At 39.8% G+C, this 26,659-nt stretch overlaps 1 protein-coding gene across 5 annotated transcripts in view; it reads right to left on the bottom strand.

The window, feature by feature from the left end:
* The window catches only part of ARMC8 (armadillo repeat containing 8), a 107,507-nt gene extending 89,998 nt beyond the window's left edge, over positions 1–17,509 (bottom strand). For 3 of the 5 annotated variants that reach the window (XM_007464354.1, XM_007464353.1, XM_007464355.1), the window contains exon 1: positions 17,157–17,509. In XM_007464354.1, the coding sequence (XP_007464416.1) occupies positions 17,157–17,201 (45 nt within the window). In that variant the 5' untranslated portion in view covers positions 17,202–17,509. Of the gene's footprint in view, positions 1–16,255; positions 16,331–17,156 lie in introns of all 5 variants that reach the window. The other 2 variants (XM_007464352.1, XM_007464351.1) reach the window with 2 other exon arrangements.
* Positions 17,510–26,659: the final 9,150 nt, after the last annotated feature.

Genomic DNA, 26,659 nt, shown 5'->3' with positions numbered 1-26,659 from the left:
TAGGGCAAGAATTCTGGAGGTAGTGAGAGTCACTCAGATTCCTGATAAATGTTAAAGCTGAAATGACTATCAAACTGGATATGCTGTCAGAGTAGATGTGAAGTGTGAAAGAATAGAGGAGCCAAGGATTACACTTAAAGTTTTTGCCTGAGCACCTAGAAAGTCAGACTGAGTTGTCAGTTAATGAGATGAGGAAGACTGTGGGAGATGCAGGTTTGAGCGAGAAGATCAAAAGTTCAGTTTTGGACATGTTAGGACTGAGAATTTTATTAGCCACCCAAGTGAGAATGACAAGTTAGCAGTTGAATATGTCTAGAGTTTAGGAGAGAGTTGTGGGTGGGAGATACAAATTAGGGAGTTGACAGACTATTCACAGGATAAGTTCACTTAGGGAATAACCATGATAAGGCAAGGCCTGAAGACTGAACTCTGGAGCATCTGAACAAGCAGCCAGTATGGTGGGAGGAAATCTGAGAAGCCAGATAGGGTAAGGTTTCAAGGAGGGAGTAATCAAATATGCCAAATGCTACGGATGTGTAGCATAAGATAATAACTAAGACCTGACCATTAGACTTAGGAACATGGATGTCATCAGTGATCTTGACAACAATAGTGTGGGCAGAGTGGTGGGGTCAAAGCCTGCTTGGCAAGGGTTTAAGAGAGAATGGGAAAAGAGGAATTAGAGAAAGTACACACAGACAGCTCTTTCAAGGAGTTTCACTGTAAAGGGGATTGAAGAAAGAGAGTAAGAGCTAGAGGGACAAGCGAAGTCAGGAGAGCTTTTTTTTTTTAAAGACGGAATAAATTAAAGCATACTTATTGATCGACGGAAATTTTTGTTTTGTTTTGATAAAGAAAAACATGCTGCACTGGGGTAGGGGGAGAACTTCTGGAACAACGTTCATAATAATTCAGAGGGAAGTGGATTTACTGACCAAGTAGAACATGGAAAGTACAACAGTCAGAGGCAATAAATTAGGTGGATACGGTGATGAGAGCTTTTGGACACTCTCTCTGACTATCTCTACTTTCTGAAAGTTAAAATTGTGGGGTTGGGTGCGAGAGTGAAGAACAGAAGGAATAAAACACAGCATGGGCCAGAAAATATACCAGGACTGCCAAGCAGCACTAACCTTCTTGAGGTTCAGGATTATGAATTTAAAGTGAGACCTGTCAGTATGGCTGTGTTTTTCTCCAGCTACATTAAAATATACAGAAGTAGACATGAATAATAGAGTTAGATTTAACCAAAGCTGGAATTTCACCAGGCAAGGATGACAAAGCCAAAGGAATGGGTCAGCTGAGTTGAGGGTATATGCAAAGTTGAGATTATAATGACAGGCCTATTGAAGACCAATGAAAAAGCGGTAGGATTAATGGAATGCAGGTAACAGGGGGATTGACGAAGGCTTGTAGGTGTTCGGGTAGTAGAAGGAGTGGTCTGGGAGGACAGAAGGTGGTGACCAGAATGTGTAAAACTGAAAATTGAGATTATGAAGGGGTTTTAGTTATTGGTAACGTCAATGTCTAGGAAATAACCATGGGGACAAACACCTCAAGGGAACACAGAGGATATGATCATTGGGGAAGTTTAGAGTTTTAGAAAAATTGTCTACATAGGTAATGAAATTTCCATAAATTATCACAGAAATAGTGCTAGAAAAAGTGAACATGAGCTAGGTGCTAAAATCTTAAAGAAATGAGGGTGAATGATCCAGGGGATCTATAGATGACTACAAGGTAGAGTCTGATGAGATTCAGAGCTGGAATGTTTAGAGAAAAGGGAAGAGAGGGGTCTGAAAAGAGCAATGAGGAGCAATTCCGTCTCCACTTCTAGGCCTAGAGATATGAGGGATATGGGAAGAAAAAGAGCCAACAGCTGAGAAGACTGCAGGAGAAAGCTGAGGAAAAGGGTGTCAAGAGGTGAAAAGCCTGGTTTCAGTCTAAACAAAAAGATGAAGGCAATGTTCAGACAAGAGGGTGAGGATAACAGAAACCCAGTGAAAGGAGCGGGAGAGAGGCAAGGCATCTGGATAGAAAAGTAAGTGGACAGAGACACATGGGTATGAGGAAGGACCCTAGAGTCCTGGGCCTCTTGTGGTAGTTAATGTAAAGAGAGATAAAGAGCTTAATCCTGAATGTTGAGGAGGGACAGTTTGATCTAGGCACTAATTTACCCTTGAAATAGGACAAATACTGGAGTTTCTTCCTCCCTCCTGCCCACAGAGGCCAAAAGTTTAAGAGGGTGTCTGATGATCTGTCCTTTCAAGACGTGGCTTCACACTCACTTCAAAACACTAATACCCTTTTATTTATTTATTTTTTATTCTTTTTTTTTGATGAAAATATTTTCATTTATTTTTTTTAAGATTTTTTTTACATCTTTATTGGAGTATAATTGCTTTACAATGGTGTGTTAGTTTCTGCTTTATAACAAAGTGAATCAGTTATACATATACATATGTTCCCATATCTCTTCCCTCTTGCGTCTCCCTCCCTCTCACACTCCCTATCCCACCCCTCCAGGCGGTCACAAAGCTCCGAGCTGATCTCCCTGTGCTATGCGGCTGCTTCCCACTAGCTATCTACCCTACATTTGGTAGTGTATATATGTCCATGCCTCTCTCTCGCTTTGTCACAGCTTACCCTTCCCCCTCCGCATATCCTCAAGTCCATTCTCTAGTAGGTCTGTGTCTTTATTCCTGTCTTACCGTTAGGTTCTTCATGACATTTTTTTTTCTTAAATTCCATATACATGTGTTAGCATACAGTATTTGTCTTTCTCTTTCTGACTTACTTCACTCTGGATGACAGACTCTAGGTCTATCCACCTCATTACAAATAGCTCAATTTCGTTTCTTTTTATGGCTGAGTAATATTCCATTGTATGTGGCACATATATACAATGGAATATTACACTAATACCCTTTTAAATTACTCCGTAGCTTCCGGTAGCTGGAAGGGCTTGTACACACAGTGATCCTCCATCCTCCCAACCAATCCAGTGAATGTGCCAAGCAGCCAGCTAAAGCTCAGGGTACAGTCTGTGCCCATGAAGGAGAGTAGTGCTAGCCAGGATCACACTATGACCTCTGCCTTTTGGCACAAGACTTCAAACAAATGACCTAGAAAGCCCTCAAAACCTAGCTCTAAACTTACTGTACCCATTCAAAGCTGCAGAAGCCACCACAAACATATAGATTAAAAACCTGTTACATTTTTACGCTTAATAGCACCCCTCCAAATTATATTATGTAAAAATGTACATGAATCCCTTCAAGCAGAAAGTCTGTATACACCAAATTTGTGACTTAGTATTTAGAATTTAGTAGAGCTGAATGTACATATGTACAAACAGGTACTAAACATTAAAGAAGGAAGAAAAGCTTGTAGCAAATTTCTTCTTGAAGGAAAACAGAAACAGGTAATGAGTTGCATTCCACTGTGGAGAACTATTAATGTGGAAGCAATTTCCCTTTTAGTAGGGTGACCATTTGTGATGTCTCCCCTTGAGTGAAGACTGGTTGTAGTGACTTGATTCTAGCAAGCAGAAAGCAGTGGAGGTGATAGGATGTCACTGCAGAGCTCTCCCTCTCTCTGTGTCCATGTCTGTGTCTGTCTGTCTGTCTCTCCCTCCCTCCCTCTGTCAAAAGCCAGCTTCCATGTTGTAAGTTGCCCTATGGAGAGCCCCACATGGCATGGAACTAATGGGAGCCCCTGGCCAAGAGCCAGCAAGGGATTGAGGCCCTCATTTAAACAGCCCACATGGAACTAAATCCTGCCAATAATCCTGTGAGTGAGCTTGGAAATGGATTCTCCCTCAACTGAGCCTTGAAACGTGGCTCCTGTTGACACCCTGACTGCAACCTCACAAGGAACTCTGGGGTAGAGGCATTAGCTAAGCCACATCTGAATTCCTGACCTACAGAAACTGTGAGATAATAAATGTTGTTTTAAGCAGCTAAGTAATTTGTTACATAACAATAAACAGACAATGAATATACCTTCAAATTTATCATCCAAACCAGGATAATTTTAAGACTGAAAGAGGGCACTACTAATACTTGTCACAGAATAACACACATAAATGAAGAGTGTTGGAGACAAACCGGGCTTATATGCTCGCCCTACCTTTTATTCCTCTTTAGTGGCACAAAAGAAAAGAGGAAAAACTTAGAGATAGCTCAGAAAACTGGTCAGACATACTGAAAAAGCAAACCAGAACAATCTCCAATTGCCAATTCTGAAGAAACTACGCATGATTGGGGTGAATTAAAACCCTGCCTTTTGAAAAAAATTCTTCGGGAAAGGTTCTGAATGCCAAATTATTAAGTCCAAGACTTGCCACGAATGGGATTTAACACAAAGAATAAAAGAAGTAAATTTGTTCAACTGAAGTTCTAAAACCTGAAGTGAAACAATGGGTTTATTAGACAATGAAGAATGAGGGTTTAAGTGTAAATAAGAAAATATCAAACTATTTTATTTCATTAAAGTCTTGCTCTATGTGGATTTCATTAAAATAGTATGTTTTTTAATTCTACCATATTCAGGCATTGGATGGTAGAAAGAATATATGACTTGGCATCAGAAGATGGGTTTGAAACCTAGTAGCTTTGTGACATAGGGCAAAAATAAAATTTTGAGACTGTTTCTTCAAGTATTAAATGGTAACGTTACCGCATAGCTCAGAGTGTGGATCAAATGAGATAACACAAAAGAAAAACCCCTGTAAACTGTAAATGAACCATATAAACACTGATTTCAGGAAAAGCCTATTTTTGTATAAAAAATATAATTGCCTTAACAAATGTACTAATGCTCTTCTCAGTTACTTATAGTCATATTCATGATTAAAGCCTAATTATTCAGACATACCTTTCCTCACCCGATAGCAGCTTTTTTCTCAGACCAAGCTAAGTACTTAGCAAGAAATAAATATGCATTTGAATGCTGACCTTAAAAATCTAAACTTTCATTACTTGAAATTTAAAATAACTGTTAAAAATATGTACGGTAATCCTTAGTGCACTTTTTATTACTAACTTTCATTATAACTGTAGGTATAACCATGGACTCAGACAATATAAAATCACAGTTACGAATACCAATATATAGTTCAAGGAGTAATTTTTTTTTTTTTTTTTTTTTTTTTTTTGGCTGCACCTTGGCATGAGGGATCTTGGTCCCCTGACCAGGGATCGAACCTGTGCCCTCTGCAGTGGAAGCACAGAGTCTTAACCACTGTATTGCCAGGGAAGTCGCAAGGAATAATCAATTTATAGTGTTCTCGTACCCATACACCAAATCAGAAAGAAAAGGTGGACAGAATACAAATATTTTTATAATACCTGACACTTGTTTAGTATGTTACAGTTTACAAAGTATTTTCATATCTATTTTCTCATTTAATTCATGTGTTCTTCAGAAATTGGAATATTACACATCTCACTGGGGAATTCTGACCCCTGAGAAATGAATGTTTAAACTAGTTGTTGCCATATTAATCAAAATTTCATGTGTCAATTATTCCACAAACTACTAGGAACTTCAAGATAAAACTGTTCATAATGTTGATCATTCAGCATTGTCAGGGAAAATCCTGGTTTAGGGAGGAGATGAAAGGAGCACAACCCAAAAAACAGAATGTTTGAGCTCTATAAAACTTCAGTTTAAAACTTATTTCATGCTGAAATTCAACATGTGAATATATTTAATTTACTAGGTGCTGGTAACAGAGTTAAGATAGAGTCCCTTACCCTCAACTCATTCACAGCACAGAAAGGAAACAGATAGGTAAGTTAAGTTACAGTTGTCACTTCTAACGCAGGATAAGTGTAACCATAAAAGTGAACACAAGATAAAAAGAAAGCTGAAGATACAATTAACTGAAGTCAGGGGTGGAATGGGAGGTGGTATCTAAGCAGCAAGGATGATTAATCTGAAAGACTAGTATTATTTTGCTAGGTGAAATGGGGAGGAAAAAAAAGATAAGGACTCTAGGCAGAGAGCACAGCACACGCAAAAGAGTTCTGAAGCAATGTGGTGTGTTTGAGAAACGCAATTTAGTATTATAGTGATATAGTATACACTTGGGAATACAAAACAAAGCTAAAGTTGTACTCTTTAATTCAGTCAACAAATATTTAGACAGCTATGCAGGCACTGTTCTAGGCAAGAACCAAAAAAAGCCCAACTTTGCAGGGCTTACATTTCAGCAAGGGGAGAAAGATAAAAAGCAATAAACATAATAAATAAATGATATAGAATATTATAGGGCTACACATGCTATGGGGGGAAATGTTTAATAGCACATTTTATTTCCATCTCCTTTTACTATACACTGCACAAGCTGCGGGGAGGGAGAAGTGCAGGAGAGAAAGAGGGAAGTGTACTAATACATCCCCCCCTCCAGAGAACCCCATACACTCAGCATCTCAGTAGTTCTAAACAGTAGTTCTAAACAGGGACACTACTGCCTAAGATACATTCTTTAAATCTATGGAAGTGATTTTGGGTTGTCAAAATGGCAATAGGTGCTACTGATATCTAGTGGGCAAGGTCTAAGGATGCTAGATGTCCTGCAGTGAGTGGGACAACAGGCCCATACCCGAAAAGACTTTCCACTATGCAGTCAGGTAGGAAAATAAACTTTAATTACCTGAGCCTAGAATCTAACTCCATTTTACATATAAACAAAAAATGCGTTTCGCATCATTTTACTATACCATTTTCCAAGAATGCAACTCCCATATGAATACAGGAAAGGGTGTACTTTGTGTTGTTAGGAACTTTATCAAAAGTTGTTCACTTCAGAAAAATCACATCAAAAACAGTATCACTTACTGTATTTAAGTAGCCATCACATCATACCTATATATATCACTGTCTTATAGCAGTCATATTTACAGCTAAACTACCCTTATTTGTAAATATATCACTATTTTATTACTTCTTTCTAGTACCTGAGTATTTACTCATTTAAATAATATAAATTAGTTTCCTGCTCTTTCTCCCTTAACACAGCTGAGGCATTATGCCAACTCTTAAAAATTTACATGTAAGAGCAGTTATCTATGAATTTCACTCCAGGAGAGCCAAAAAGGTGCTTCAAAATACGTTTTAAGAAGGGGGTGTGGGGCTTCCCTGGTGGCGCAGTGGTTGAGAGTCCGCCTGCCGATGCAGGAGACACGGGTTCGTTCCCCAGTCCGGGAAGATCCCACATGCCACGGAGCAGCTGGGCCTGTGAGCCATGGCCACTGAGCCTGCGCGTCCGGAGCCTGTGCTCGGCAACGGGAGAGGCCACAACAGTGAGAGGCCCGCGTACCACCAAAAAAAAAAAAAAAAAAAAAAAAGAAGGGGGTGTGGAGTCTAGCAGAGTTGAGAACCACTAACGGAAACAGCTCTTAACATTCCAGTCAGCTGGGAGCTCCAGAACCTCTTCTCCATCCCAAACAATTTGAAACCAAGATTTGATTTTCTGATGCCTCCAACTCTCAGTCCAAACAAATGCTTCCTACTGTCACTTTGACAATTTTCTGAAATGCCAAATAACTGTACTGCTTAGATCAGTCACAGATTCACAATTATTCAATTTGAAGTCCAGGAACTAGAGAATTTTTTCCTAACTTTGAGGGGAAAAAAAAACTACCTCCGTCTGGAATAATACAAAAAAGGATAATATAAGAAAGACTGACCTTTTCCTTGCAGATGGCTATCATGCCCTCCCTATGTATTAAAAAATTCCTACTTGCCTCCAAAAGGAAGAAAAATTAGAAGAAAATGCCTAAGTAAACCCCAAATTTTGTGGATATTTTGATTTTTCTTTTTACTTTTTTGTATTCTAGTAAACTTCTGGCCCCATTAGGATTCAATCAGATTCTCATTCAATTTTTGCAGACCCATCACACAGTATTTTTTAAACTTTTTTTTTTTTTTTTGCGGTACATGGGCCTCTCTCACTGCTGTGGCCTCTCCCGTCGCGGAGCACAGGCTCCGGACGCGCAGGCTCAGCGGCCATGGCTCACGGACCCAGCTGCTCCGCGGCATGTGGGATCTTCCCGGACCGGGGCACGAATCCGTGTCCCCTGCATCGGCAGGTGGACTCTCAACCGCTGTGCCACCAGGGAAGCCCTAAACTATTTTTATCTTTACATTTTTTTTTTATTATTATGGGATTCATTCTTAGGTGATTCTAGAGGTTTGCAGCATCCTTCCTCCCCAAATTCACCAAAGCCCTGCTTTTCTGCAGTCTCTAGCAACTTTGGGAAGTTTATAAAATGGCACTTCAGTTTGGCTGTGTCCCATCAGTATAGAATGTAACATACGTATGACAACCAAAATTCCTAGAATATAATGTTTCAATCTCATAAACACAATTATGAAAATACTGAAATATATAATTTTAAACTTAATCTACTTGGATAAGAAGCAGCCCTGACCTCTCAATAAGTAATTAAGACTGAAAATCAGATTTTACATGTTAAGAGAACTTATTTTAAAATAAAGAGCAAATAAATCAGTAGTCATATAAAGTTTGAAAATAAAATTCTAAAATGTAAGGCTGTGCACACAAATTTTTCCTCTATGTGTTTGGAAATCTGACTACAACACTTCATAGACAATAGTATATGACAGTGGACAGGTCAGTCTCTCTGGTTCTCAGTTTTCATCAATAAAAAACAGACAAGGACAAACTAAAGATTATCTGCAGGCTTCTTTCAGGCAAAGATTCCATAACGTTACTTACCCAAAGGGGGATTTTTTTTTCATAATAGGAAAAGCAGAGCACAGTAGTGAGTTTTTAATGTAATAAAATATTATTATAGCCCTTGTATATCGTATCAACATGCTATAAAGATGCTTAGGTGGTCTCAAGAACTGGAAGCAATTTAGCATTCATGCTTCTTTCTAATCAGGTACTGCTATGTTTATCCTTTTAAAGTATGGTACAAATCACAAAGAGCTATTTGGGTCTAGATGATTTGTAAGGTTCTTTCTCACTATTAAATTCTATTCATTTACTCTTCAATATAGACAAGAATGTCTGAAGACTGAGGACCAAGAAGAGATCCCTCTGGACAGAGTAAGTGGACCATGTAAGGATTTATAGTGCAAAATAGCAGAATCTGGAAGTCCAAGGGAGCAAGAACCTAATATGGGACATTAGAGTGACAAGGATTGTGAGGAGTTTTATAAAGCTTGAGGTATTCTCTGGGTTGGCAAAGGTTCATTTAGATGCCTTCCAAAATGATAAGATAGCCCAGGAAATCCACTAGGATGCATTCAAATGCCTACTTCTTAATCCTGACATAACAGAGTGAGGCTATTCAGACACGGGTGTGATGTTGTCCTTGACATAAGAGTAGTTTAAATTATTCTTCAAGACTGCAATCATGTAATGACTTTGAGATCCAGGGTACCATCTTTCATGGTACACCTCAGAGGTGGTACAGTCCAGACAGGCTAGCTGCCTTCTGATTTTTTTTTTTTTTTTCCAAAAGGCTTTATTTGCTTCAGATTCTTAGAGGCAGTAAACACCCTTGCCTCAGAGCTATCCATGGTGCTTGACTCATACTCAGCCCGTCACTTCCAGTAATTGGTGCATTAGCTTTCCAACTATAGTACCACTCAGGATCTGCCTGACCCATCATCCACATTGTGGCCTGTGACTATTATGCCAGTATCACGGACCACTTGTAATTTCTGTCTATTCCACTTTGCCTATGCCCAGATCCACAAGTGCCTTACTTTGTCCTGGCTTAGATCTCTCATCTAGCTCTGCCTCCCAGGCCTGCTATACCATCTGCTACACAAAGCCCTTTCTGTACAAACAGTACACCTTGGGGAAGATCACTGGCATAATCTGGGCAAAAGATTACAGTTCTTCAGAGCCAAATCCCCCATATGATACCTTACGTGAGTTTTAAAACCTTGTTGTTACAATTTTTACCATTCCAAAATGATTGAAAATGAGTTTTAAATTTTGCTCTATGTTTTTGTGACTGACTTTGGAATGAATAAAGAATAGGAACTGTTAACTCAAGATTTATGTGTGGGTTTCAGGGAATCTATGAGCCCCTTGAAATTATGTGATTCTTTAGGCAGATGCATGTTTTTCTGGGGAAGATGGTGTTGAGCCTCTTACCCTTAAAAGGTTAAGAACTCGGTCAATGTGCTGATGACTCCCAATAATAATCATCTCCCCAGGTTTAAGTACTAGACCTCTGTATCTATGGTTTAATAAATATATTTGGTCTTTCTCCCAGTTCCTGGCACAGAGGTCCTGAAACACTTGAAATTTCCTGGGTGACATCAATGTCTTTCCTTATTCATAAGGAACATCTTTCAAGAGTTTTGCTAATGAACGATTAGGCTGGGGCCCCTAGATAGCCTCAAGATGGGACTGGTTACCCAAAAGACGAAGTGATTAGAGGGCTGGAACTTTCAGTCCCATCCACCAACCTCTGGGAAGTGGAAGAGTGGGAGGCTGGAGATTAACGCTCTATAAAAACTCCTGAATAAAACGTGATTAAGTTTCCAGGTAAGTGAATGGATCCACCTGCCAGGAGGGTGGTGCACCCCAGTTCCACATGGACAGAAGTTCCTACACTTGGGACCTTTCTGGATCTTGCCCTATGTACCTCTTCACCTGGCTGTTCATCTGAATCTTTTATAAGATAAATGTTTTGCTGAGCTTTGTGAACCATTCTGACAAATGACTGAATTTGAGGAGGGAGCAGTGGGAACCCCTGATTTATAACTGGTCAGTCAGAGGACAGGAGAACAACCTGGACTTGCAACTGCTGTCTGAGGTGGGGGCAGTCTTGCAGGACTTAACCTGTGGAATCTGACACTATCTACAAGTAAATAGTGTCAGAATTGAGTTAAATTGTAGGACACCCAGCTAGTATCCACAGAGAACCAGAGAATTGCTTGGTGGTGTGGAAAACATTCCAGAATATCCAGCTGCCTACTGGACACCTCTAAATGAATTCCCAGAAAACACTTCAAACTCAACATGTCCAAAATGAAACTCATTCTTCCTCCTTACTCCTCTAACATGTTCAGCTCCTAATTCTCACCATCTCAGTAGAGGATACCACCTAGATATAAAACTAAAAATCTTGTCAATCATGCTTGATCATGACTCTTTCCTTTTCCTCATTCCCCTCATCCAATCAGTCAAGTCTTACGACTTTTTTAAAGCCTAATAAATTCTTAAAACACTCCAGAAACAGAAGAATCATGTGTTCTCTAATCATTTTGCAGGTGGTAAAGATCTCCAAATACTAATAGATTCTATAGGCTGGAAACTCTTCCCACTGGACCATAACTTTTCATTTTTAATAGAAAGCATAACACCGTCTCATCATTCCCCCTCCCCCAATAACTGTTTTATGAATATGCCAGAGAATGTAGCTAACTCTTTATTCTTCTGAGTTTATGAAATGAGGTCAAAACAGTTTTCTTCTACCAAAGTGACAAGTGGGGGCTGTTTCTGCAAAACAGCTCTTATTTGGAATACTTTTCATTCCTAGCTAAACAGTCCTAAGGATCATAGCACTACAGCTCAGTGAAGGCAGCTGCTCTCCAATTTCCAGAAGATAACAGAAATCATCCTTTGTCAATAAATCCATATCTTTACCTAGAAGCCAACATAACGTATGACACTGCAAAACAATTGCCAAATCAGAAATCAAAAAGATACAAGTCATAGTAACTGAAATTCCTGGCTCCTGGTACTACTTTAAAATTCTTGATGAGAATGGGAGGAGATAAGAAGGCTAGATATAAATACCCAAGTGAAACTGAAGACCTTACCTAACTCTTGGTAAAGCTTAAAATACTTCCTGAGCATTCGTTGTCTGAATTCAGGTGGCAATCATTCCTTAAAAAGATAGAAGATGTCCAGAAACATACGATGAGCATCTCCCATTCTTCCCACATTGCCATTAAGGACTAGGAAGTTCATATTGATTTTCTTTTAGGACCACCTCCTGACATACCCTGTGCTTGCTGGTGTTTTGTAGAGAAAACAAAAGGGAAACTTTAAAATGTGCTTACAAGATTTTACTTTGCATTTACTACTAAAAACCAAGAGAGGGCGAATTCATACTTTTAAGATGAGTTGAGCTTAACCTCACAGAAAAAAAATTTTTTAACTCTTGTCAGTTGTCCATGTAAGAGAGCAAATCACTATGCAGCTGAAGACCAACAAATGCTTACAATCATCAAGAACAGAACATAATCAAGGAATATCCAGACTTGGAATACCCTATACAGTGCAAATAACTGCTCATCAAATAGGCATAATGGCACTGGGAAATAAATGTAACAAAGGCCTTAGCTGTCTGTGCCAACCTACAGTATGATTCAAAGGCATTTTATTATCTTGTCTCTCTCAAATCACTACAAACTGACCAAAGTAAAGTGTAATCATCCTCTTAACAGGGTCTTTCAAAAGGCATAAATTTTCATCTCAAGTCCGATACCAATTTTTTAAAAAATAGGTCATACTTCTGGTGTTATGTCTAAGAATTCTTTACCAAGCCCAAGGTTCTGCAAATTTTGTTTATTCTACAAGTTTTATATTTTACAATTAAATCTACGATCCATTTTGAATTAATTTTTGTACAAGGTGTGAAATTAAGATCAAAGTTCATTTTTTAACCTATGTTTAAGGGTATGAAAAGATAAGCTACAGACTGGGAGAAAATATTTGCAAAGCACCCATCTGACCAATGACTCACATCTAGAATATATAAAGAGACTTCAAAACTCTACAGTAAAAAAACAAACAGTCCAACTAGAAAGTGGGCAAAAGGACATGAAAAAATATTTCACTATAATATTTTATTCATATTTCACTAAAATATTTTATTCATATTTCAATAAAATATGGATGGCAAGTAAGTAATGAAAATATTTTTGACATTACTAATCATTACAGAAATGTAAACTGAGACCATGAGGAGATATCACTATATATCTATTAGAACAGCTAAAATAAAAAATAATGACATACCAAATTGCTGGTGAGCATGCAAAGAAACTGAATCTCTCAAACATTACTGGTGGGAATGTAAAATGGTACAGCCACTTTGGAAAAGTTTGTCAGTTTCTTTAAGAATTAAACATACATTTACCATACAACCTAGCAACTGCACTATTGGGCATTTATCTCAGAGATACAAAAAGTTATGTCCACACAAAAGCCTGTACATGTTTGTTCATAGCAGGTTATAACAGCCAAAAACTGGAAATGCCCATAATTTCTAAGAGGTGAACAGTTAAGCAAACTATCTTTCAAACATCCATATTATATATCCATTCCACAGGATACTACTCAGCAGTAAAAAGGAAGAAACTACTGATACATACAACAGCTTGAATGGATCTCCAGGGCATTACACTGAGTGAGAAAAGCCAATCTCAAAAGGTCACACGCTGTATGACTCCATTTATGCAACATTATAGAAAATGACAAAATCATGGAGATGGAGAAGAGATTAGTTGTCACCAGGGGTTAGAGATAGTGCGTGTGGGGCAGTAGGCAGGTGTGACTATAAAGAAGTAGCATGAGGGAGATCTTGACTATGGTATTACGGAACTGTATACATATTTATACCAATATCAGTTTTGTGGTTTTGATACTGTACTATAGTTATATAAAATGTGACCAAACGCGGGAATTGGGTACAGTATACACAGGGATCTCTCTGTACTATCTTTGCAACTTTCTGTGAATCTGTCATTATCTCAAAATAAAAAGTTTAAAAAAATGCAATCAATGTAAAATCACCCAAAAGTTTGGGAAACATGGGAAAATTTATAAATTTGTTGAAAACAGTGATGTTGTAATGCTAAATGCATTACAGGGATAGGGGTGATCATGGTGTAGCCTAGAAAGACACGTGGAGATTTTGTCCAACTCCTCCAAATAAATAGTTCAATCAAATATTTACTGAGTAGATATATGAAAGACATAGTGCTATAAAAAGTAGCTGGGTTAAGAAGAAGAAAAGGTCAAGCACTTACCTCTGAATTAATTTACTCTCTAAGAAGATAAAACAGACTAATTATTAAAAGCCTCAGGGCCACTGCAAAAGCAGTTTCCTTTGCCTGGAATGTTCTTCTGTTTTTCTAGTTAGTTCTTACTTGTCCTTGAACTCTAGCTCATTGTCACTTCTTTAGGGAAACCTTCCCTAGCTCTCATTGCTCTCCATATTAGAACACGTTCCCCTATTACATGCTTGTACAGCACCCTATATTTTTCATTCATAACACTAATCACCATTCACAAAAAACTGTGTGACATTTTGATGTCTATTTTCTCCATCAGGCTAATCTCCAAGAAGGCAAAGACAGTCTAGGTAGCTCACCACTGTATTCCCAAACCCAATGCCATGCCTGGCAAATGACAGAAGCTCAAAATATGTTACATGAATAAACCTATACAAAGCTCTAATTCATATGTGCAAATGAGCAGGCAGACAACAAGAGTTACTGGGTTTTGTAAGAACCCAAGATCACTTCAACTTGAGAAAGCCAGTTTATATGGGATAGGAGGTTCATGCAGAGGATAAAGAATCTTATATCCAAAGCTGAATATGAACATCAGCCTTTCAGCAACAGGAACCCACCGAAGAATTGAAACAGGGAACCGGTGCATCCGATGTGCTGTATAGGGAAGTAAATGCAGAGAACTGAATTCAACTAAGAAGATAAGACACTAGAGGCAGTAAAAATAACTGCAAGGAACTGTGGTAATGCAGGCACAAAATGATAAGTTCCGGAATGAGAGGGTGGTCATGGGAAAAGACAGATGTGAGAAACACTGAGAATGAAGAGCCAACAGAACTTAAGGACTGATTAGCTATAGAGGCATGAAAGGGGGAAGAGTCAATGATGATTGAAGTGGTTTAACAGTGGGTGATCCATGAAAGATAATACCATTAACAGAAATGGGAAGTCAGGACTAAGTTCTCTTAGGAGAAGGAATGTGCTTTGTGGGAAAGTGATGGGTAACATACACACAACTGAAGACGTGAGACTAGACTAGGAGAACAGTCAAGGCTGCCAATGTAGAAGTGTGAGTTGATTATAGTTAAGGTTATAAAAATGAATGAGATCTCTCAGAGAGGAGAAGGTATAAAGGGCCTTGAATGGAAATTCTTTAAAACCATTTGATCTGCCCCTGGTGAGAATTATGTTTCTCAGGTTATGGAGTCATTCAGACGGTGAGCTTCCTGAAGGCATAGCTGAGCTCAACTGTGCACTGGGTGTTGTGCAAAATAGTAGCCTATTAAAGGAACCAATTATTTTCAAGATAATTTCTGATGATTAATTCCTGTTCCACTTGCACTTTGTGTTTCAAAAAGTGGTGCCCTAGGTAGAACTTTGAAAGGTACAGGCTTCACTTGAAATTATTATAATCAGTGAGTTTAGACAGTTTAAATCATTTATCAAAGGTCTGTTTTCCCAAGGCTCCAGAACTGAAGAACTGAAAGACCAGACTTTGGGACTGTGAAAACCTTAAAAAAAAAAAAAAGCCCCCAATGAGACTAGGGCTAAAGCAAATGCCCACTAGAAGTAGGGAGTACTCTTCAAGAAGTTTCTGAATAAGGTAAAATAGGAAATATTATTTACTGAGGGAGTGAAAAAAAAAAAACCCTAAAATTTCAACTGTACACTACATGGGTTGACAACGTACAAAAACTGAAGCTTCAAATGAAGGATAAGCTAGACAATTAAGGGAACTGAGAACAGTCCAGATGCATACTTAAAAAAACAACAAAAAGCTAATGAGGGAAAATCATTGGCCTGCTCTCCCACAAAATGTTCCTAGGTGTCAGTCAGAGGTGGAGTAACAAGCTAATTCAATGCTTAGGTGAGCAGTATTTCCCCAGCTACAGTTTAAAAATAAGAAAAGGGACTATTGAAATGGATCAGAGGACAAATTTGTGTACAGCTCCCACCCCACCCCCGCCCAAATAAATCAAGGTGGAATATGCCACAATGCTCTAACTGCAGCAAATGTCCTAAGTGCTTCCAGATAGGTGAGTTGTGTTTGTGGGAGAAGTCAGGGAAGAGAAACCCGTTGGAGCCACAGACTCAAGGTACCTGACAAGGCATCTATAATCCAACCATCCTCTCAACATCAGACTGACTTCCACGATAAGTCTAAAAGATGGTCAACCAGTCTTTGCCTGCTTGTTTCCAACAACAGCAAATGGAGCATTGGTAAACTGACCATTCTCAGAGCTGGACAGCTCTCATTTGTTGCAAAACCCTTCTAAGTTATCTCCTAGTAACTTTCACCCCTGTCCTTGGTTCTCTCAAGAGCAACACAGCAAAGGTGAAAGTTTTGGTTTCATTTTTAAATTTAAACGAACAAACTAGGTATTACTTCCAGGCATGTCAATACATTCCCTTCTTTCAATAGTAGGAAAATCTGATCTCTTTTTTCAACGTTTGACTCCCCGTGAAGGAAAAAGGAAGGCCAGTCACAGGTTCCTTTAGACTCAGGGCTGCGACCTCCGCAGCAGAGCGGAGAAAAGGGGCTTAAATAACTACATACACTAGGAGACGTTGCGGCTGATAAGAAATTCCCGTTGTCAAGAAGCAAGCAGCTCTAGCCTGTGACCGGGTGCTGGGACGCGATAGAAGCCACACAGACCTGGCCTGGCAGCCCCGAGACAGTGGGGGCCAAGAAGCCTCCGTCTCTTTTTGCCAAAGCCGCGGAGGGCTGAGTGGAAGCTCACCCTCAGGCCAGCGGCAAACCCGGCGCCTCACACGGCAAAGCGCTCGGCCCCAGGAAAGAGACATCGGTTAGAAGGCTCGGTGAAACGCCTGGCAAAGCCCAAGCCACGCCGCCGGGCCAGCTGCCCGTGTGTCCAACCACCCGGCCCGCCCGACGCCGTCCTGAGAACCTGCACCGGTGAGCGCTCCCGGAGTTGGAGACGTCTCGGGCTCGGCCGGGTCCCGTCTCTCCCCCCCGCCCACCCTCTCTCAACTCCCCTGCTTAGAGCTGAGCCGGAGGCCACCCCAAGGAGTGGTGCCCAGGAGGCACGCCGCGTTGGTGGTGAATGCTGCGGGCTGGGCCCGAGCTCTCGGGCAGGCGGGCAGCCAAGCGGCTGCGGCCGGTAACTCACCGAAAGGACGCTCATGCGGATTGGGGTCTCCAACAGGCACGCCATCTTGAGCCTTCCCACCCGGCTGCAGCCGGCGCCGGCGCCGGGGCCGGCACTTTCGACAGCCGACTACTGGGCCAACCACAGTTACCTCTGCAGAAAGTCAGGCAAGTAGACGAGAACGGACCACGCTCTAGACACCGCTGAAGTACGGCCAGGGCCCGCAGAGGGGAGAGCAAAGGGAAACCGCACCAGGGGCCTCCTTACGAATCGTCCTCTCAGAAACGGCAGCTACTCTCAACTTGAGTGAGAGGTGGGAGCGCGCAGCAGTTTCCGCATGCGCAAAGAAGATCGGCCGGCCCCACCTGCGGCTCGCGGTGGGCGGAGCCTCAGGGGCGGAGCCTCAGGGGCGGAGTCTTGCTGTAAGCTTCAAAGATTGATTTGTTGCAATTTCTTGAGCTCGCGTACTCACTATTTCGAAAAACTGGTGTGTAGAGCCAAATACATAATTTGAAGTTCACTTTCACATTCATTATCTCACTCCTTCTTTGCACCAAACTCCTAGTGTCGTTATTATCTCCATTTTACAGATGGAGAAACTGTGATCTCAGAACCAGGTCTCCTGCCACCAGTAAGAGCGTTTCAGATCCAACGTTGAAGTGTGACCTGTTTCAGCATTATCTGCCCGACCCTTTTATTCTAGTGTAGTGTTAAGAATAGACACTCTAGAGCCAGAACGCCTGAGTTTAATCCTTGCTACTTCACAGAGCTGCATTACCTCGGCAAGTTACTTAAACTCCTATGCTTCAGTTTCCTCTTGTGCAAAATAAAGGGCTATGAAGATGGAAAATATAAAGCTCTTAGAACATGCCTGGAACGTAGAAAACGTTATATATGTGTTAGCATTTCTGCAGCCTCTGAGTCAAGCAGAAAAAAAATGGGGTCGAATATCTGAATAATTCACACTAAAACCCTCTGATAATTGATGCCAAATAAAAATATGCTTCTAATTCTATTTTCTGATTGATGAATTCAGCTCTCCCACTCCATTTGTGTGTTTGGGTGTATATGAACAAAACTGCCCTGGACTTGGCTGAACAGGTTTCAACTTCATGCTGCTCACAACCACCAAGGTTTCACAGGATGAGTGCAATTAACCTGTTACATTACTTGTCTTTCTCTCATTGCTATAGCCGCTCCCTAATGCAGGCTGCTATTACCTCTCCCCTGTACTAGAGCAATTGTCTTCCAACTGATGTTGTAGCTAGCCTCTCCTTCACTTTGCTCCTCACTGCTTTCCTATCTTCCCCCTGTACTTGGTTTCTGAATTTATTGTGGTACTAATCTCGCTTATGGGCCTGTGCCCCCTAATAAACTGTTGACTTTCTGGAAAGAAGTGATTTCATTGTAGATTTCCTTCCTGCTGCAGCACTATTTCCCAAACTTCAGTACTCTGCATACCACCCACACAATCTTTACCAATCTGCGCCCAGGTATTATTATTCAATATTTTTCTTTAAAGCCAATTTCAACTGATTAAATAATTTTAGCCTCATCCTAAATCATAATACTCTGAAAAATCAAGTGTATTGTGCTCCTAATTTTTATTCTAGTACACATTAACATAACAACTACAAAAATGTTCAAATGTCCATCCGTATATCACCTAGAATCATGTCATGTACTACATACCACAACAGAGCAGAGCATAACACTTACACAGAGTGTACAGAGGTATCAACTAAATTTTCAGTTGACATTTGTATGATATAGAGTTGTTGCAGCTGTATTTGATCCACATGTCATTAATTAGCTCAAGCAATACATCCTCCAGGAAGCCCCTCCCCTAAGTATAGGTTAGGTGACTCCTCCCTCATGTCTTCACGCATCATTCTGTTCTTGCCTCTAACATAGCATCTTCAATAATAGACTCTAACTTTTGGGGTAATATTTTACTTGTCTGTCTCCCCGTTATACACTTCAGAGCAGGCACTAGGAATTTTATCTTCCAGGTCTTTTATCTCACTGCCTAGCATAGACTACTCACTTAGTAAAGGTTTGTTGAATGAATTTTTGGCTTAGTTTGGGCACCCCCAAAGGCAGATCCTGGGACAATGATTTGGGTGCAAGTAGTTTATTTGGAAAGTGTTTCCATGCAACAGAATTGATGGATCAGCCAGAGTGAGAAAAGAAAGGAGAGAAAGTCAATATAAGGGTCCATTGTTGAAGTCACTGCTTATTCCCTAAGGACCCCTGAAAAACATACAGCATGCCCCACCCCCTAGATATCCATCTTGAGGTTGGAGTATTAATCCACCACTCCCATCCTATATTAGCTGGGGGTTTCCCCGCAGCTTTTAATTCCCTATCCTCCTGGATTGTACCTGTGCACAGAATAGAGAGGGCTTCCTTAACCTGATTCAGAAAAGCAGAATCTGCAGGCTCTCCTTTGGGGTAGGATACAGGCAGCATGCACCTGAACTTGCAGCAGAACCATCATTACAGCTGTGGCTGAAATCAAAGCGAGGAGAGGCTGGGGAACATGACTCAAAGCATCCAGGCTTTTCTGTTTTATTTCCAGAAAACTGACATAGCCATTTTACAGGAAAGAAGCATTGATTAGTAAAGTCCTAAGCTTGGGATCAGGAATCCCATTTCTAGTTCAAATTTTGCTACTAATCTTAGGTACATCCTTCAAACCTAAATAATGAGTAGAAATTGAGGGTAATAAAAAAAAAATTGATTCAGCCTCCACGTAACAGCAACAACAAAACTTTGGCGCAGTGGTGGAGAGCGGGAATAGCCACACGGACTCCCCTGAAAACAGGAACAAAATTTCTCCCCATCCTCCCCATCTCAGAGCAGTATTAATTTCTGAAAAAATAATGACAACAAAGTGTGAGTTTAATAAAGAAAAAGTAGAAATACACAATCGAAAGTAAGTAGCAAGAAAGAAATCTGAAAAGTATTTATAAATATCTAAATGGAACTGCTAGGGTAGAGAAATAAAGCCATATTTTTGAAAGTAGAAACATACCTATGCAAAAAAAAAAAAATGGAAAGTTTAAAATGTAGAAAGATTCAAAACAAAAACTGAGTGATCCCAAAAGGAATTTAGAAGACCCTTTAAAAGATTTGAAAACAGAAGAGATTCTTTAAATAAATTAAACAGAGAAAATAGACTAACACTGGTGCAGAGGAGATATAGTTCAGTTCAACAGACACTAACTGTGGGTTTACTGGTGCACACATTGTACTAGGGATTCAACGTGGAATAAAGACATGGTTCCTGCCTTCAAGCAGACAAAAATGTGAGACTCTGAGAGGTTCAATAATTTGCTCTCTCATACATAATCCCCTGGGACCTGACAGGACTCTCCCACATGGGATTACTGAGCACTCACTTAAGCAACCAGCCAATTAAGGAAAATCTACAAGGGCTCTGCAATGGGAAATAATGCATCCATAATTCAGGTGCTTGGTGGGTGTAAAATATGTATATGCATAAAGCAGAATTAGTAAGATGTTGAAAAAGTCTTCTATTAGAAACTACAGTTAAAAAAAAAAGAAAATGCTCTTTTTATAACTGAATAATTGCTGTGGTCGAATTCCAACTTACAAATATAGAAGAAATGATGGAATTTGAAAACCACCCCTTGACAACCACATGAGTTATATGTGTTTGAGGCAAGAATCAACAATGGATGCTGAAACTAACTGGTGGGAATATGATGAGAAACGGAACCTCCTCATAAGTTACTAATGACAGTAGAGAAACTTGGTAGACACCACTTTATTCAAGTGATTATAATTAATATCACCACTAATGGGATAAACAGACACCATGATATGATGCACTGAAAAGGACACAACATCATTTCTGTGGTATTCCTGCCAAAAATGCATGGGTGTAATCATGAGGGAACATCAGACAAACCTTGAGAGACACAACATATCTACATCCTTCAAAACTGTCCTGAAAGACAAAGAAAAGCTGAGGAGTTGCTATAGATTAAAGGAAAATAATGTGACATGACACTTATTAAATACAACTTGTGATCTAGGATTGAATCCTGGAAAAAAAAATTTTCCCTCTTTCTATATAGGACATCAAGGGGAAAGATGGCAAAATGTGAACAAACTCTGTAGATGAGGTACCATTGTTAATGTACCTATTTTGATAACTGTACTGTTGTTATAAAGAGAATACCTTTGTTCTTAGGAAACACAGAGTGAAGAATTTAAGTGTAAAAAACTGAGTCACTATGTATTAAGCAATTGTTTTTCTTTAATAATGAGAAAGGGACTCATTTAGAGAAGAATAATAATAAGAGGACCAAGTATCCTGAAAATTAATTCATTCAATAAAATATATTTACTAGGTACCTACTATGCGCCAGGCACAGTGCTGGGGGTGGTGGTGTAATACAATTAACAAGAGAGATACATTCCCTGTTATCACAGAGCTTTCAACAGAAGGGAAGAGAGGACTTCCCTGGTAGCACAGTGGTTAAGAATCCACCTGCCAATGCAGGGGACACGTGTTCGAGCCCTGGTCTGGGAAGATCCCACATGCTGCAGAGCAGCTAAGCTCGTGTGCCACGACTACTGAACCTGTGCTCTAGAGCCTGAGAGCCACAACTACTGAGCCCGCGCACCCCAACTACTGAAGCCCACACGCTTAGAGCCCGTGCTCTGCAACAAGAGAAGCCACCACAATGAGAAGCCCATGCAGCGCAACGAAGAGTAGCCTCCGCTCGCCACAACTAGAGAAAGCTCGTGCGCAGCAACAAAGACCCAACACAGCCATAAATAAATAAATTTATTTTTTAAAAAAAGGGAAGAGAGACAAGAGAACAAGTCATTAGAATGTAGGATGATACGTGAAAAGGTGTGGGGCAAAGGGAACATCTATGAGGGAACCTCATCAGGACTAAAGTCACAGGAAGTCTTTCTGTTGGGGGTGGCACCCAAGCTCTGACCTGAAGTGTCAACAGGAACAGACCAGGCAAAACTCTGTGCATTGCTCCACACAGAGTTTGGCTTGTCCATAAACATTTGTGTAACGGAATAATTAAGACACCCCCTTCTCTGCACTTAGCTGTGGAAACACTGGCAGATCTTGCAAAATCAGTGCTAGGACAAGAGCTCTGATTATTTACAGGAAAAGAGACACTATAAAATCAGCAGGTCTTCAGATGGGTCCAGTCATCTTCTGGATTACCTGGGTACTAAAAGACAACTCCACACCCACCCCAAGCAAAGATGACCACATTAGGCAGATGAGTTTGAAAATGGAGACGTGAAGGTAACAATCTAGGCAAAGCAAATCCAATTTTCACCATTTACAATACCGGAATGGAATCTGGACGTCATCAAACCTATAAACAAGATATATTGCTTGCTTTTTAACAAAAAAATCTGATGAAATCAGGAAGTCTGAATGGAATGTCTGACAAGTTTAAGATTCAGAGGCTAGAGACACCATAGGACTCTTACCTCTCTGTGATGTTTAGGTTTCTGCTCAATATGTCACCCTATCAACATGGTCTTCCAGAACCACCCTATATTCATTAAGTACCCTACCCCTACCACGGCATTTCCAATCCCCTCACTCTGTTCTGTTTTAAATCATCCATTTTTTTAAAAGATTTTTTTGATGTGGACCATTTTTAATTTCTCTTTTTTCCCCCGCGCCCACGCCACCCCATTTTTAAAAAGAGACTTTATTTATTTATTTAGGCCAAACCGCACAGCATGTGGGATCTTAGCTCCCCGACCAGGGATGGAATGGCACCCACTGCATTGGAAGATGAAGTCTTAACCACTGAACAGACAGGGAGGTCCCAATCATCTTTTAAACACAGTTCTTCCTTCCTGTGTCATTTATGTTTATTCAACTCTTATTTGGCTGGATTTCATTGTCAAGTAATATTTTTTCAAGAGGGGCTCATGGGTATTGTCTCCCTGGAGTACTTTCATGGTTGAAAACATCTTGCTTGTTGCCTTTTACTTGAATGACATCTTGGCTGGTACAACATACAGGAAAATAGAACCCATTTTTTGTATTTTTAAGCAAAAAAGATTACAAAATTATTGGAAGGAATAAAGGGCAAACAGGGAGGGAATATTTCACTTGAGATCAGGAACAGTGAGAAATTCACCATCACTGAATGAACTTGGGGTGCTGAGCTGCCACCACCATTTCCAGAGCCAGAAGAGAAAAGCAACAGCTTTTACTTTTCTTCTACCTTCTAACCTCACACAAGTGTTTCTCATTTGCAAAAGCCAATCCAGACCTCAGCCAGCAAGGGAGTCTAAGAAATGTATTGGGTTGGCCAAAAGATTCCTTCAGTTTTTTCCATAAGATGGCTCTAGTAGCACTTAGTTGTCTTTAACTTCATTCAAAACAATTTTGTTAGATTGTATGTGACAGCTGTCATATCAGCGTGCATTAAAAAAAAGATATCAAAATTGGTGAATTTTTGTGTAACCATTTTAATATTGAAGATGGAAGAAAAAAAGAAACATTTTCAGAGCATATCATGCTTTATTATTTCAAGAAGGGTAAAAACACAACCAAAATGAAAAAAAATTTGTGCAGTGTATGGAGAAGGTGCTGTGACTGATTGAACATGTCAAAAGTGGTTTGCAAAGTTTCGTGCTGGTGATTTCTTGCTGGATGATACTCCATGGTTGGATAGACCAGTTGAAGTTGATAGCAATCAAATCGAGACATTAATTGAGAATGATCAACCTTATACCACATGGGAGATAGCCGACATACTCAAAATATCCAAATCATGCCTTGAAAACCATTTGCACCATCTTGGTTATGTCAATCACTTTGATGTTTGGGTTCCACATAAGTTAAGAGAAAAAAACCTTCTTGACTGTATTTCTGCATGTGATTCTCTACTGAAACATAATGAAATCATTCCGTTTTTAAAACAAATTGTGGTGGGCAATGAAAAGTGGATACTGTGAAATAATGTGGAATGGAAGAGATCATGGGGTAAGCAAAATGAACCACCACCAACCACACCAAAGGCCGGTCTTCATCCAAAGAAGGTGATGTTGTCCATATGGTGGGATTGGAAGGGAGTCCTCTATTATGAGTTCCTTCCAGAAAACCAAACAAGTAATTCCAACAAGTACTGCTCCCAGTTAGACCAACTGAAAGCAGTACTAGACAAAAAGCATCCAGAATTAGTCAACAGAAAATGCATAATCTTCCATCAGGATAATGCAAGACCACATGTTTCTTTGATGACCAGGCAAAAACTGTTACAGCTTAGCTGGGGAAGCTCTGATTCATCCACCATATTCACCAGACATTGCACCTTCGGATTACCATTTATTTAGATCTTCACAAAATTCTCTTGATGGAAAAAAATTCAATTCCTTGGAAGACTGTAAAAGGCACCTGGAACAGTTCTTTGCTCAAAATGATAAAATGTTTTGGGAAGAAGGAATTATGAAGTTGGCTGAAAAATGGCAGAGGGTAGTGGAACAAAAGGGTGAATATTGCTGTTCAATAAAGTTCTTGGTGAAAATGAAAAATGCGTCTTTCATTTTTACTTAAAAACTGAAGGGACTTTTTGGCCAGCCCAATAGTTTCTTAGCTTCTAGCCCCTGCAATACATGGGTGGGCAGATATATACGTTCCTAAATATTTCAGTGTGTGTTTCCTAAAAACGAGGAATTCCCTTATGTAACCACAGTAAAATGATCACAATCAGGAAATTAACACTGATACAATACTATCTAATTTACAGATCTTATTCAGATTTGGCAATAATCTTAATAATGTATTTTATAGCAACACATTGCATTCAGTTATCATGAATCTTCAGTATCATTTAATTTTTAATCTTTCTCAGTCTGTCCTTGTATTTCATGACCATTATATATATATATATTTAAAGACAGGCCAGTTATTTATAAAAATTTTTTGTCTATTTCAATTTGTCTCCTATTTTTCAAGATTAGATTCAGGTTATGCATTTTTGGCAGGGATACCACAAGTAATGTATCAGGGGCACACGATGTGGATTTGTCCATTCCTAGTGAGATTAACTTTGGTCACTCTGTTAAGTGGTGTCTGCCAGGTTTCTCTAGTGTAAAATCCTTATTTTTCTCTTTGTTAAAATTAGTATCTTGGAAAGATACTTTGAGATCATATAAATAGTCTCAAATAATAGATACATTGAGACAATGTAAGTATCCTATTACTCTTCAAAGTTTTCCCCAATTGTTTTAGCATTCATTAAAATTCTTCCTTGTAACAAGTGATGTTGATGATGAGGATGATGATGAGAATGGTTTACGGTGATTTTCTGATTTTCTAACTCCAACTTTCCTTCTATACTTATCAATCAGCATTCTTGTGTAAATAAGACCTCTCTTTTCCTATTTATTTATTTACTTATTTATGTCAGGATGGAATAGTAGATTCCTACTTTTTTCAATGGGCTAAAGTCTGTTACTATAATTGTGCATTTTGATGCTGAAATTGTTTCAGATTTGGCCAGTGGAAAAACCTTCACTCAATGTCCTTTTGATGTCTCAGATTCTTTGAACACTTCCTTGTTTCCTGGCACAAGATGATCCATGCTCATTTTGTACTTTCCCTGTCTTGGAATCAACAATTTCAACAAGCAGACTTGATTTAAAGGAGAAAGATCTGGTTGTTTCTAAGAAGTTTTAATTAACACCTGCTCAGGTTCATCCCAGCTTACGCTCTTTCTAGCATGTTTCCATAGTTGACATGTGGTTTCTTTTTTCATCTTGCTCATTATTGGGTGCCTCTATCTAGATACTGTCTTTGCTCTGACAGAATCAGGGAATTCCTTTCCCACCCCATAAGAGGGACTCTCCTCATGGACCACACACACAATTGGAGAGGGTTTACCTACCTGTTCAGTGAATGGCCCTTCATGTTTGCAAAAAGAATTTTCATTGTTCACACATCCATTTTTCTCCCACAATCCTCCCATTTCACCTCATTCAGCATGGGAAGGAGTTGAGGCTATTGATTTAGTTTTATTCTCTCTGGATTTGAGAAAGTCAGTGAGAATTCTCAAGTTTATTAATATACCAGTATGACCTCTGGAAATGGGGTGTTGGTTGGGAATAGAGTTAAGAGCTAAGCCATGATGTACTTTTCCATCCCTATTCATAATCTTCTATTTCCTTCTTTGACCATGAGATTTTGAATATTATGGCATTAAATTATTGTTTCCTATTGGTCACAGAAGAAGAAAATTCAAATTGACATATTAAAATGTTGTTGTAAAATCTACATGGAGGGCTTCCCTGGTGGTGCAGTGGCTGAGAGTCCGCCTGCTGATGCAGGGGACATGGGTTTGTGCCCCGGTCCGGGAAGATCCCACATGCCACAGAGCGGCTGGCCCCGTGAGCCATGGCCACTGAGCCTGCACGTCTGGAGCCTGTGCTCCGCAACAAGAGAGGCCACAAGAGTGAGAGGCCCGGGTAATGCAAAAAAATAAATAAATAAAATA

The sequence above is a fragment of the Lipotes vexillifer genome, unplaced genomic scaffold, assembly GCF_000442215.2.
Source record: "Lipotes vexillifer unplaced genomic scaffold, Lipotes_vexillifer_v1.1 scaffold957, whole genome shotgun sequence".
Classification (NCBI taxonomy): Eukaryota; Metazoa; Chordata; class Mammalia; order Artiodactyla; family Lipotidae; genus Lipotes; species Lipotes vexillifer.
The sequence above is the reverse complement of the archived record's forward strand: the minus strand, read 5'-3'. Positions and strand labels throughout refer to the sequence as shown.